The 14,051-nt window shown below is 38.0% G+C and overlaps 1 protein-coding gene across 1 annotated transcript in view; it reads left to right on the top strand.

Annotated features, from left to right (window-relative positions):
- LOC310728590 (calcium-independent phospholipase A2-gamma-like) overlaps positions 1-9,685 on the top strand; it is a 28,202-nt gene extending 18,517 nt beyond the window's left edge. Inside the window, exons 9-10 of the mRNA XM_083546274.1 lie at positions 7,222-7,414; positions 8,791-9,685. Of these exons, the coding sequence (XP_083402400.1) occupies positions 7,222-7,414; positions 8,791-9,065 (468 nt within the window). The 3' untranslated portion in view covers positions 9,066-9,685. The remainder of the gene's footprint in view (positions 1-7,221; positions 7,415-8,790) is intronic.
- The last annotated feature ends 4,366 nt before the right edge of the window (positions 9,686-14,051 follow it).

Genomic DNA, 14,051 nt, shown 5'->3' with positions numbered 1-14,051 from the left:
GTATGATGTGCTGGAGATTGGAACCCTGAATTGATTGACATCAGTGAATAATATATAGATCTCATTAGGGTTGCAACAGGGTGGAAAATGTCTGGTAAAATTCTAGCAAATTGTGGGAAACTTTCTATGGGAACTTCAAGTTGGAAACTTACCAGGAATTTATGGGAATTTACAGGACTTTATGGAAATTGATGGGAATTAATAAGACTTGCATTATCAATTGCTGGGAAATGAATATAAATGTAAACTGTATCATTTATAAACATAAATATAAACATTCTGTTTGGTCATAAGCTGACGCATGCAAACTGATACCGATTTTATTTTTAATGACATTTTTGGAGTTCCTCCAAAGTTTTCTAATGGAGTTGTAAATTCTAAAACTGTAAAATGAGTCTTTCATAAATAAACAAATATTTGTAATAATTGGCAAATTGCTATTTTTTAAGTGGAACAACCCACTTTAGACCATGGGATAATATGAAAATGATCATGGTCAAGTTCATGGTGGAAAAGCACTGCGTCTTGCTACATCACACTACCCCATTATTAGCTATTATTTATTTTTACTATGTTCATGTCTTCACAGTCTGCCATGGGTTTGAATTTTTACACAACTGAGTGTCTGGCAGTTGAAAAGTAATAGACCTAACACCGTTAACACTGAGCCCACTTCGTTGACGAAAGTCTCATCACATTTCGAGCAGATTGATTTGGGCAAATTGTCATCTTCCCCCCAACAATTCTGCATCATTTACATATCCAAGCTTTCTACCATGGCAGAACCCATGGGCAGGAAGTCTGTTCTGAATGCCCAAGCATGGCATCTTTTCAGCGGTTGCCATGGACTCTGCCATGGCGGCATCCAGGCATGAAGGCTGTTTTCTTGTTTGTGAGCAGCCCTCGCACAGCCGAAAGACGCTCAAGGCAGAGTTTAGAAAGTGCCCAGGAGATGCAAGAATCGATCTTCACCTCGACAGCACGGTATGATGTCTGATTGCCACGTGAGGCAAAAGAAATAGAAGCCCGTGTTTCAGTTCTACCATTTTACAAGTTCTAATTGGTTTAGCTGTTAAAGTTGCAAAGTGCGTCCTTGGTTTGTCTTAATGGCACCATTTTGAATGGTGGAAGGCTCATTGCTGCTAGGTGAATGTTTACTGAGTTAAAACACACCCACAGCGCAGCTTGATTGCTCTGGAACGACCCCCGTAGAGATTAGACATGTTTGTTGATGATATTGCCTGCCTAAGGGCATCGTGAAAACTTATAACCCAGATGGTTCCTCTCACATACCCAAATGGAGATGATATGATTTATCTAGGATAGTCATCTTTTATAAAAAAAAATTTTGGCATGAAGTTTTGATCTTATCGTTTCATTCACACACACTGAGTGATCTTCACAATTTATTTTTATTTATGTGGTGCAGTCGGTCATTTCAGTTATCATTTCAATATAGAGGCGTTTTTTTACCATCCTTAAAAGAAAAAAAATGCAAATTTCCAATGAATTCTAACAGATCAGAGGTTTAATATTAAGCTTAATCACGCACACATGTTTATGTCGGTGTTATCTCTAGTCGAACCTCATTTCCTGGTGTGGTCTAAGCCTGAGGACAAGGTCTGCCTTGCCCAGATGGGACCTTCTTGCCTAACGTTATATGACGACAACTTGAACCTTATTTGAAGCCTCTGTCTTTTCAGGTCAAAGGTTACGATGGAGAACAAGTCAGAGTAATTGCATAATGTTGCGTGTAATGACCTTTCGCCCCGAGCAATCAAGCAAAAGTCATGGCTGTCCATCACACCCAAACATCTACGCTTCATTTGCCAGTGTGGCTGGAAGCCCAATGATGTCGACCCATTGTTTGAATTTAAAACAAACACATACACATGTGAATATATACGTTTGTTTTGCTAGGCCATGCTAAATTACACTAGAGGAGTATGATTCATGAATTTTATAACCCATCAATAATGGATGGATCAATAATGTTTGAATTTAATGGCAAAGAATCCCAAGAATGTAAGGTCACAGGATATAGAGGAGCCTTTCTATTATAACATGGCTGGGGTGAGCTCTTTCTTTAGTTCAAAAAATGCGTTTTGGTCTATAGGATTTAAAGAAAGCAGAAATCCGCATCAAATCGACCCTCAGCTTGATTTTTGACTTATTCTTAACTCTTCCTCTTTAAATGCTCAAAACTATGGCAGATGTTTAGCCAAAAGTGGTTATTGGTTATAGATTTATGCCTGGGAGTGCCGGTGTGGTTGAAAAGAGGACATCTGCACATGGTCTGCAATTCCTCAAAGAACCTACTGTCTATAGACAAGTGATAGAACTCATCAAGTAAAACACAAATGTAGATATGCAGTAACAGGGATGGTGCAAAAGAAGGGTTTTTTTTTAATAGCAAATGTCAGGAACAATGATAAGACTAGGAGAAGTCGAGAAAATAACTTAGTATGTAGAGTTAGAATGAAATGTAGAGTATTTTTAGGGGAAGTAAAGCACATTAGTTTTAAGTGTGTTTATTGTATGTTGGTGGTATGTTCAGGGACACTCCAGTTGAAACATTGGAACTAATGAACTTTACACAGGCTTTAACAAAAGACAGTGTCTGTTACACGGTGTAACAGGTGAAATATGTTGTGGCTCCTTTAGGAGCATAGCTGTATTTTGAGAATAGCCTGCCGCCGCATTTTCCGGTATTACTGCATGTGTGCAAGACCGAGGAATACATCATTATTTTCTGATGCTCATTTCTAAGTTTCTTCGACTAACCCGTAACGCTGTTGCCAAGAAAAAAAAAAAAGCACGAGTTTTAGAAACCTGTCTGTGCTTATTTGAATCCTGTTGCAACTGGAGTTAGCGAGCTCTCCCTTCACCCAACGCGTTACAGCGGCTTGTATCTAAACAGTAGCCTACCAAGAAAGTCATTGTTCACTGTCTTCCTCCTCCTATTTCTCTCGGGAGTTGGGATCGTCGTGCGTAAAAAAAAAAAAAAAAGTTTTTTCTCACGATGCCGTTCAGCTCAGAACACAGGTGAGGTGCGTTTTATTCGTTTCCGTTTGGAAATTTCATTGGTCCAATGTTATGGGGTTCAGTTTTTTAGCTTGAAATTTGTGAAACCGGAAAAAACCCAGGAAAAATTCATAAATAAGCCCCTTCGTTTTTTAAGCCGTTTTTCAAAACGTAGGAAAAAGTAGCGGCTTATAGTCCGAAAAATACGGTAATCAAATTATTATTCTATCAATTATTACCACCAGAAGTCGACCACCCAGATTTGTGTCTTTTGTGCAGGGAAATCTTTCTAGAGCTCATGAGAGAATAAGGAAAGTAACCTGACCTCTCACGCTGCTTGATTTAAGAAAGAGTAAAATTAGTAGAGCGTTTCCTGAAAGAAACTAACCTTTCCCCTACAGCATGCTGGGTATTTGTTCGTCTGCCTTGGCGCATTTTGTGTGAAATGACTTAGTTCAGCTTTCAGCGTGCACATTACCATTAAGCACACTATTGTTTCAAACCTCAATCCACTTTGATTTAAATATACCTCCATTAGAGAGAGAACATGGCATCAGTCCAGATATGGATCTCAGCAGGCGAGTTAGAAAAAGCTTCAAAGGAGCCAAGAGCTCTAACGTGCATTGGTAGGTGTTCAAGTCTGCCAGCGAGTGTGACAACCTTGTTTATCTCTCACCCTCTCTGTCTCTCGGGCTCTGTTTCTCTTCATCTCCTTTTTTCTGTTCTTTCTCTTAGGTTTTTGTCAACACACAGATCAATTTATTCTTTAATTTCCCTCTGTCCTGGGCATACAGTTGTGAATTTCTTGCTGTTCTTTCGCATATTAACTATTGATTCAATGGTGTAGCCAATCATACTGGTATAAAACTCCTACAAAGCACTTTGTTCCAACTTTGTAAAACTAGTTTTAACACAAATTCAACTAATAAGTGCTTGTGACTAAGCAGGCACTGTGCTGATGGTCTGCTATTGCTCAGAGCGTTCTCAAATTAATAAATTGGGAGTGCTGGAAAAATGATTTAGCCTTTTTTTTTTCTTTTTTCGCTGTTTGCTGATATGTTGGTAGTAGACCTTGCAAACGCTTAAATTAACACTTATTTTATATTTGGGAAAATAATGTGTGAATAAATACCATATGCCATATATTCATAATATACTAAATACTATGAAAGAGAATTGACATCATTATGCACATACTACTAGGGTTCCAGGGCTTTTCCAGACTGGAAACTTTCCATGGGAATTAATAGGAATATATGGGAGTTAAAGGGAAGCAATGGGTATAAACTGGCACATGCACCTAGCACACTTACTGCAGAGCTTTTGAAGCCATACCCCCCACATGCACTGTGCATTCTTTCATAACATAACATGATCATTTATTGAATCCTGCACACAAAATAGAGTTAAAAAAATGTCCATCTTGGCGAGTATTTACATAAATTACATAAATATTCGTTTAAAACTTCCTTGTGCTGTGTGTAAGCTATTGTGCAACAAAATAATACTAACATTTAAGTCCAAAATCTGTATTAGTTTGCATGCATGTCAGCTTATGACCAAACAAAATCTTTATATTTATGTTTGTATATGATAAATTCCATAAATTCCAAGTTTCCAACTTGGAATATGTCTAAAATTATCCAGATGAAGTGCATAGAACTTTAAATTTACCAGCAATTTTCTGCCCCTTTGCAACCCTACATACTACCACCATTTTTGTTTTACTGCCTTACATTGTGAGGCTCCAGTGTCTGTGGTTTAAACCTGAACTTGGGTCACTACCGATTCACGGTCTCCTTGTACTTATATTGGCTCGCTAATTGTTCTCAGGTTTCCTTTCACTGCCCTGAAACTCACCAGTAGATTACTTGTAGTATTGGCAATGCTCACTTGTCAAAGGATGTGAACTGGTGTGTTTGTGTGTGTGTATGTGGTGTTGGCTGCTTAAGCTGCTTAGCCTTAGACATACTTTATTGATCCCATGAGAGAAATTATTGTGTTACAGCAGCAGCAGGTTGCACAAACAGTAGGGGGGGGGATGAAAAACATAAAAAAAAAAAAAAAAAAAAAAAAAAAAAGCAGAATGTAAGTAAATAATTTTTACTTGAATAAATAAATACGATATTGACAGATGATGCTACATAAACAAGCAGTGCAATTTAAAAAGAAAGAAAGAAAAGATTTCCATAGATTGTATGTTCCTACATCACTGCCTCAGTGTTCTTAGGACATGCTCCTGATCAATCACATTTAGCCAGTAAAATAGTTACTGACGATAAATTGATGATAAATAAACATCTGTTGTTGTCCAAAAGTCCAAAAAATCTTAAATAATTGTAAACAGATCTTAATTTGTTTTTATTGTTTTTACCTCTAATTCTCATTGAAATGCTCCCTTTAGCACTTTAGAATGTTTTTTTGTAATTTCCATTGTGTTCTTTCTTTCTTTCACAAGCACAAATATAATTGGACTTGTGGATTGGATTGAACCGCGGATTGGATTTCTCAGCTATGGGGAAGTGCTTGGCTCTAAAAGTACAAATTTAGGGCTTAGTTAAGGCCAGACTTACAAAATATTTGTGTGTGTGTGTGTGTGTGTGTTTTTAGGTCTTAAATTTTAATCTTAATACTCTTTTTAAAAAAGGTTTTAAAAAGTCATAAACATGACTTGGTGAAACCTGCATAACCCCTGTTTAACCTGGTTAATTACTTTTGACCAATTCTCCAGGCACCTTTGCTATTAGAATCATGGTGTCGAGTGTCCTTTGCTATCTGAGATCACTGGCTTTCTCGGTTTTCATTGCCTTGCTCATCATGCACCCATTCTCTTTTCCGCCTGCCAATTTTCTTTCTCTGAAACACCTCCCAGCACTGATGAATAGTCCGAGTTCTTAGGATGAAAGATGTTGTATTGCAACCGCTCTTCATATTGACTGCCAAACCCCCTTCCAGGGGAACATTGATCTTTGCTTGGTGAGCAAACTCATTATGCCCAGCCTGGAGTGCTGGGGGTAAAACACAGAATTGACACTCCAGAGGCCCAAAACTTCTTCTCTAAAACTGCACCTTAAGAAAGCACCAAACCTGGAGGGCTCTGCCCATGACCTTCAGTCCATTCTGTCTCTAAGGTCCTCATTTTATCTTTCTGCTACCATATGGGACTCCACTGAATTCCTTGAAAAACATGCTGGTTGTTGGCTACTCCACACCAGAGTTGCCCCTTTGGTGTGAATGTGTACGTATGCTGCCCAGAGATAGATGGATGGATGGTTGGAAATTAATTAGGCAATTATTTTAAGATGCTGAAATTAATGCTTTTTTTCCTCCATTAAATGGTTATTCAGTATTGTATTCAGTATTGTAGAGAAAAGGTGTGTGTTTTACACTATACTGCCAAAAGTACCGCTTTTTAAAACATTGCATTCTACATTTATTCCTAATTTGCTCTTATAAATCGCTCCACTCTTCTGGAAAGATGTTTTACTAGATTTTGGAGGGTGCTTGTGGAGATTTGTTTTCATCAGCCACAAGGGTGTTGGTAAAGTCAGGTACTGATGTAGGCGAGGTGAGAAGGCCTGGGGTGCAGTCAGCGTACCTATAAAGAAGTGTTGCTTCAGAAAGGCTCTGATAGTTCTTAAAAACAGGTCACTCCTGTTAGAGAGTAAGGGCTCAGAGAGTTATATCTATATATGCCTTCTGCTCACTGAGAGCTACTGCTCAGTGTTCTGGGTTTTTTCCCTTTTGTTGCATTTCCATGCATCACCACTAGAGGAAAATTCCCAGTTAACTCCTGATAAGTAATCTCTGTGACGTCTTCTACATTTCCATTCCACCAAAGGTGTTCAGTAGGGTTGAAATCTGTGAGATCAGAAATAGCAGGCCACTCAAGATCTTCCTCTCCATACCACGTAAAGCATATCTTCATTAAGCTTGCTTTCTCCGTAGTGCATTGAAATGCTGAAACAGGTTTGGATTTCTAGGTTCAAGAGAACTCTTTTTATTTTAATAACATTTGATCATACCGCATCCAAAAAGACATCTTGTACAAGTGTGTGCCTCCAGCTTTGTGGTAACCTTTTGGAGAACAACCACATATGGCAGAAAGGGTGTTAGGTGTCCCATTACTTTTGTCCATATAGTTTATGCAAATAGATTGTAGAGTGACTTATTTCCTTTCTCTGCCTCTCTTTATAGGATGGGGGTTTGCTGATAAACAACCCAACAGCACTGGCGATCCACGAATGCCAGTGTCTGTGGCCGGGCACCCCGCTGCAGTGTGTCGTTTCTTTGGGCACAGGACGCTTCGAGTCAGCCAGCAAGAACACCACCTACACAAGTCTGAAGACCAAACTGACCCACGTCATCAGCAGTGCAACAGACACAGAGGGTGAGGGAAGTTTTTGAAATAATTTGTTGCCTGTTATTTATTTGACCAACATAAAAAAAAAATTATGTGCCCAAAGAATCCACTGAAAAGTGAAGGGAAAATGTATGATCATTTTAATGTGATATTTAATAAAAAAAAGCTAATTATGGAAAGTGCTCAGAACAATTGCAATTTAGCAATGAATAGTGTACATGCTTATTGTTTAGCGCATGATTAAACATGCATGGGTAGAAGATCTTGTGCCTTGTGTACGCTTTCCATTAGGGATTAAATAGGGTTTAGGCATAGAGGTTATTTCTAAATATTGGATTAGCTGTCCTCTGGCCTGGATTTCTTACTCCTGCTGTCTTTCAGCTGCACCAAACACTCATATTTAAAAGGTAATCATTATATTAATACATATATTTTTTATTGTTTTAAGTTATTCATATATTTTTTAATACGTATTTAAAACCAATAGTACAATAAATAAGATTTTGATACAGTAATACTAAGATGTTTCTTGGCTCTGTGGGGGAATGAGATGTTAGTCTTTAAGAAAAACTTTATTTTTCTCCACACTTTGGATTACTTTAATACAAACACACACACACACACACACACACACACACACACACACACACACACACACACACACACACACACAAGCTAAATTTCACCCAGATATAGGATCTTCACAACTCACCTCCGCCCTCCATTCACAAATCAGCGCTCGACCCACGACCCTCTTCCTCAAATACTTAGACCATATCTAAACTAATACGTTTTGGTCAGGAAATGACGCGGTTCAAGTCGTCTTATGATTTGCTAACTGATCCGGATCAGAGTAGACATGGCCTTGCTAAGTTAAAGGAGCTTGTTTTACGTTATTAATGACTTTGCAATGTTATAATAATAATAATATTCTATATTTTATATAGCACCTTTAATTCATTAGCATTTTAATTAGCAATTAAAATTTGCCTGGGCGTATCGAGATTGCAGATTCTTGACAAGAGTATTGAACTCGGGGTGGCTTTGCAGACTTTTACCCAACAAACATAATATTATTGTCATGGTATACGAGGTGGTATCAAGTTTCGAGACTAATGGTGCTAACTGGTGTTATTCTGACCACGTGTGTTTCAACGCCAGTTCAACCAACTGAGCCATTATGGGGTTAAAGGCCTTGCCCAGGGGCCCAGGAGTGGCAGCTTGGTATCTCTGGGATTTAAACTCACGACTAGCGAAGCAAAAGTCTAATACCTTAACCACTAAGCTAACAACTTGATCTACAGCATGGGTTTTACACCATTCCCATTACTGTTTTTTCTTTTTTCCCTCCACCTCTCTTTTTTCTCTTTGTATTTCTTTCTGTTTGTTTTTCTCTTTCTCAGAGGTGCACACCATGCTGGATGCCCTGCTGCCTCCCAATACGTATTTCCGCTTCAACCCATACATGACCGAGGACGTGGCTCTGGACGAGAGCCGCAGGGAGAAGCTGAACCAGCTGCTGGCAGAAGGAGTGAGATACCTCGAGTGCAACGAGGAGAAGCTAAAACGAGCCATGCACGCGCTTACCCAGGAGAAGAGCTCGGCCCAGAGGCTGCTCGAATGGCTCCGTCTCAAATCGCACATGTACGGCGACCTTCCTGTCCTTTCAAAACTATAGACGAATAAACAGAATCAGGGGGAAAATTCCATAGCAGTTCCTGTGGTATATATGATTACAGATGTAACCTGGGCACAAATTACTTTTCAACTTTTTTTGTGTAGAAAAGCACTTTTGCTATTAGGATCATTCATTACAATAGACAAAATTGTTATTATGGTGTCTCTAAACACATGTATTCTGTAAAACGATAAAAGCACTTACCGACAAAATCTGCAGGACATGATATTTAAAATGAAATGGCTAGAATGAAACTTTATAAAGACAAAATTAACCCTGAATGTATAGCACAGCTGCTGTGTAATGTCATAATTTAGTCATAATTTTCCATTTTTATGGGGGGAAAGACCTTTGCATGCTTTCAGATATGCTCACATAAATAGTTCTTCATATATTGTAATATAACTTCAATCCCTGCTTGCTAGTTTTGCAAAAGGATAACATCAGGTATTTTTTATTTTCTTTGAGTCAAATTTGCACAAGTCGAATTACGTTCAGGATAAACGAAATTTTTTAGCATTATTTAGCATTTAAACTCAGATCACAGATCAGTGTGGTTTAGGTGAATCTGGAGAATTGAGTCTTTGTGGACTGTGGCCAAGCTACTTTTTTTTTTTTTTTTTTTAACAACCGGAACAACCTCGTTCAGTAACGTTTGTTCGCTTTTGTCCACATTATATTGTTTCCTGCAGAGCTTAATGAGTAGTGGGTTTTTTAACAGAGGAAAATGACCACTGTCATCAAATTTTAGCCACAGTTTGATGGTTAACAAGTAATATACTGTTGCAATTAATACACAAAAATCTTGCAAGTATTCCGTTCATTCACCTGACTTTTAAATGAAACCGAAGCTCTTTTATGTTGTTTTATTGTGCATTTAACCGTCGTTTTTCATAGCAACACAATTGTGCAATCGGATGCTATACATTTATATGGACAGAAGTAGGACCTGACTTTCCCAGCCATATGTGCTTCTTCCCCAAACTGCTCCCACAAAATTGAAGGTACACAGTTGTTCAGGATGTCTTTGGATGCAGTAGCATAACATTTTACTTGAACTCCCAAACCTGTTCAGCATAAAAAAACTAGCTCCATGAAGATACTCTTTAGAAAGATCTTGAGTGGCCTACTATAGAGCTTTGACCCCAACTCTACTGAACACCTTTAGGATGTATTAGACTGCTGACTGCACCCCAGGCCTCATCACCTACATCAGGTGCACATCACCTACATCAGGACCTGACATCATTGTGGGTGAATGAGCCCAAATCTCTAGAAGCAAAATCTAGTGGAAATTAAATTTTATTACATTTATTAAAACTGCAAATGGGAACTAAATGTGGAATAAGGTGCTTCAAATGCGCACATGAATCTCGTGGTCAGGTGTCCACAAACTTTTGTAAATAAAGTGTACCTTCCATCAGGACTATTACAGTGCTGTTAGAGATACTGCTCTTGATCTTAATACTGGTTCATTACCAATATTTATTCATTTGTTTTTCTTTTTTCTCAAACGTATTTTCAGACTTAAGTTGATACGTGCCATATAATATGTATTCTATTCACACTAACTTGATAACAACTTGACTGGAATGGGTGGTTAGTGTGCTTCAGCTAATGGAAGGAACAAGAAAGTGTGCAGTGTTTATATAATAAGGCATGAATTTTTTTTTTTTCAAAAACCTAATTTGCTTGGTTCTTTCAGATTCTGATTCTAGATCATTTACAGAGAACATAATTATTTCCACCAAAGCATTACACTGGCATTTTTTGGCATTTTCACAATAATGCTGCCTGTGTATTGCAAAACCTGGCTGTATGTTTTATTTAAATAAATTACTCTCGCTTTTTGAGTCACGTATCCGTAAATCCTAGCTAAAAAAACGCATTTGTAGATCACGCCTCGACATTTCTAAACCCTTTTCCGATTCTGTCGTGTGCCGTGGTTGTGTCCGTGTTAGTCCTAATGTTTGACAGAAAAGAAATGAAAAACTGCTACATGTTTGGATTGACCGATTCGACTGATCAGCATGGGAGTGTATGTTTCTAAACAGGTTATACTTTCTGTCCATACGGATTTATTGATGCTTGTAACTTCTTGTCAAAAAAAAAAAAATTGATCAAGGTACACTGTGTTAAAAAGGTGTTATGAAGAGGCTTCATGGCGTCCGAAGGAAAGTGATGGATACCATGGGGAAAAAAAAAAGGAAAAAGTTTGATGTAATGTGATTCCCTATACTCTTTCTCCTGAATTCCTTGGCTCACATTGGAATGAGTAATGTAATAAAAAAAAAATAACATTTTTAAACTGTCTTTCGTGCTTCACATTTTATTTGTGTTTGTGTCTAAATTATTGTTTTTTTATCCAGTGACAACAATTTGAGGTAGTGGACAGATAAATATACACAGTACTTTTGCGAAGGTAAAATACTAAGGAATGTTGCATCATCAATTTTGTGATTGTGCATAAAAGAGAGACATAGAAAATGTTGATTTAAATATATGAAGGACAGTGTGGGACAGTTGAAAAAAACAGTTCATTCAGGCAGAATTTTTTGTAATCTAGCAATCCAGTGTTCAGCCACTTCTGAACCAGAGACATCATCAGAGGTGTCTTACCTGAGCAAAAGGACAAAAAGGACTGGACAGTTGCGAGTCGTATTTTCAGATGAAAGGAAAGAGAATTTTGCATTTCATTTGGAAATCAAGGTCCCAGGGTCTGGAAGAAGAGAGGAGAGGCACAATCCAATTTGCTTGAGGTCCAGTGTAAAGTTTGCACAGTCAGTGGTGGTTTGGGGAGTCATGTCATCTGCTGGTGATGGTCCACTGTCTTTTATCAAGTCCAAGGTCAGCACAGCCGTCTACCAGGACATTTTAGAGCACTTCATGCTTCCATCTGCTGACCAGCTTTATGGAGATGCTGATTTTATTTTCCAGCAGGATTTGGCACCTGCCCACACTGTCAAAAGCACCAAAAGTTCACCAGTCCTGAACCCCATAGAGAATCTATGTGGTATTGTCAAGAGGAAAATGAGAAACAACAGATAAAAAAATGGAAATGAGTCACTGTCAAAGAAACCTGGGCTTCCATAAAACCTCAGCAGTGCCACAGACTGATCATCTCCATGCCATGCCGAATTGAAGCAGTAATTAAAGCAAAAGGAGCCACTACCAAGTATTGAGTACATAAAGGTAAATGAACATAGTTTCCAGAAGGCCACCAATTTACTAAAAATGTTTTTTTTGATTGGTCTTATGAAGTATTCTAATTTTTTGAGAGTGAATTGATGGGTTGTGATGATTTTTGTTAAATATAAGCCAAAATCATCACAAATAAACACTTGAAATATGTCAGTCTGTGTGTGATGATTCTGTATTCTGTAAATTACTCAAATAAATTAACTTTTTAATATTTAAATTTGTTGAGATGCACCTATATAGATATATAGATAGTCCACACTCTCCCTGGAAGATATTACACTCGTTTTTGAGTTTTCTTATTGAGATTTTGTTGCACTTTCAAAAACAAGTGCAGTCAGTGTTCCAATTCATCCCAAACATGTTCAGTAGGGTTGGGTTCAGAGCTCTATAGCAGGCCACTCAAGATTTTTCACTCCATCCCATGTACACCATATTTTCATAGAGCTCACTTTGTGCACAAATGCATTGTCATGCTGTAACAGATTTGGGTCTCCAAGATTAATTGAAGGGAAAATTCTTTTCTGTGAGAAAAGGAATGAACATTTCAAGCCTGGGAGAGACAAATAGAGACAGACATGCTTTATGTAAAGAGAGAGAGATGAAGTGAGAATGACAGAGACAGCAAGATGCTGATGTAGAGACAGAAAGACAAAGAGGAAATTGGAGCTGGGAAGACAGCATGAGACAAAAGACAACAGCTTCGAAATGTGAGTTTCGCATTTTCCCAGGACAAATCGCATCACATGTGCAAACACAGGTTTCTGTGCTGTAATTCTGGAGACTACAGTGACATGAGTGTCATTGCCTTTAATTAAACACTGTGACAGCGGTTTTATTTACCTTGAGTTACCTCACCTATTTATTTTGCTTGTTTTTGTGTGGAACCTTTACATAAGTTGTATTTAAAAAAAATGCTGTCTTTGAGCACAGTCCTTAAACTGACATTTTCTAGAAAGAAAATTAGGATTGTCACATGTTCTCATACTCACATGTACCATTACCATTATTGTTTTAGCTTGCCCTTTAGTGCAAATTACACCAAACACCACCATACTAATTGTAAACACTTAATATATGACCCTGTGGAGCTGTGTATCTATCAGATAACATCCACACACAACACAACAAAACCTGAAACTCTAGCAGGTACTTACTGTAATTGTGACAAGTGAAATCGGAGACCTGATCAAACTAATGGACTTTCCTAAATTAAATGGGAGTTTAATCACATTCATGCTTCATGGAAGTGCGGTATACAATTACCACAGAGATAATATAGTTAGGAGTGGCATAGGCATAGCTGCAGAGTCTCCAGTTGCAGTTTTCTGTTTGCCGCTTGTTCTCCCTGTGTCTGCATATTCTTTTCACTCTGCAAAAAAGTTGCCGATAGAGCCGTTGGATTGGCTAAGATGTTCTGGTGCTCTGTCCAGAGTTGTGTTCATCCAGGGGATCCATCATTACCTAAACAATGACGAAGCACTGTTAAAATGATGTACAATTGAAAAGGGCACCTCAGTGTTTTTTTTTTGTTTTTGGATGGTTAACGATTTAATTCATCCTCCTAAATACATTAAATGAATAAGGATCCTGCAAACATTTGTTGCATCATGATGCTTGATAATTCCTGACATTGGGGTTTAGTCTGTGAATTATCCTTCTGGTGCTAATGTATTGTTAGTTATCTAATGGAAAACTTTAATTTATTAAGATCTAGCCACAATTCAAACTTAAAATTCCAATTCATTACCGTCTCTCAAGGGGTGGAAATTTAATTCAATTTAATTC

This window comes from Silurus aristotelis (assembly GCF_946808225.1).
Source record: "Silurus aristotelis genome assembly, chromosome: 7".
Lineage (NCBI taxonomy): Eukaryota > Metazoa > Chordata > Actinopteri > Siluriformes > Siluridae > Silurus > Silurus aristotelis.
The sequence above is the reverse complement of the archived record's forward strand: the minus strand, read 5'-3'. Positions and strand labels throughout refer to the sequence as shown.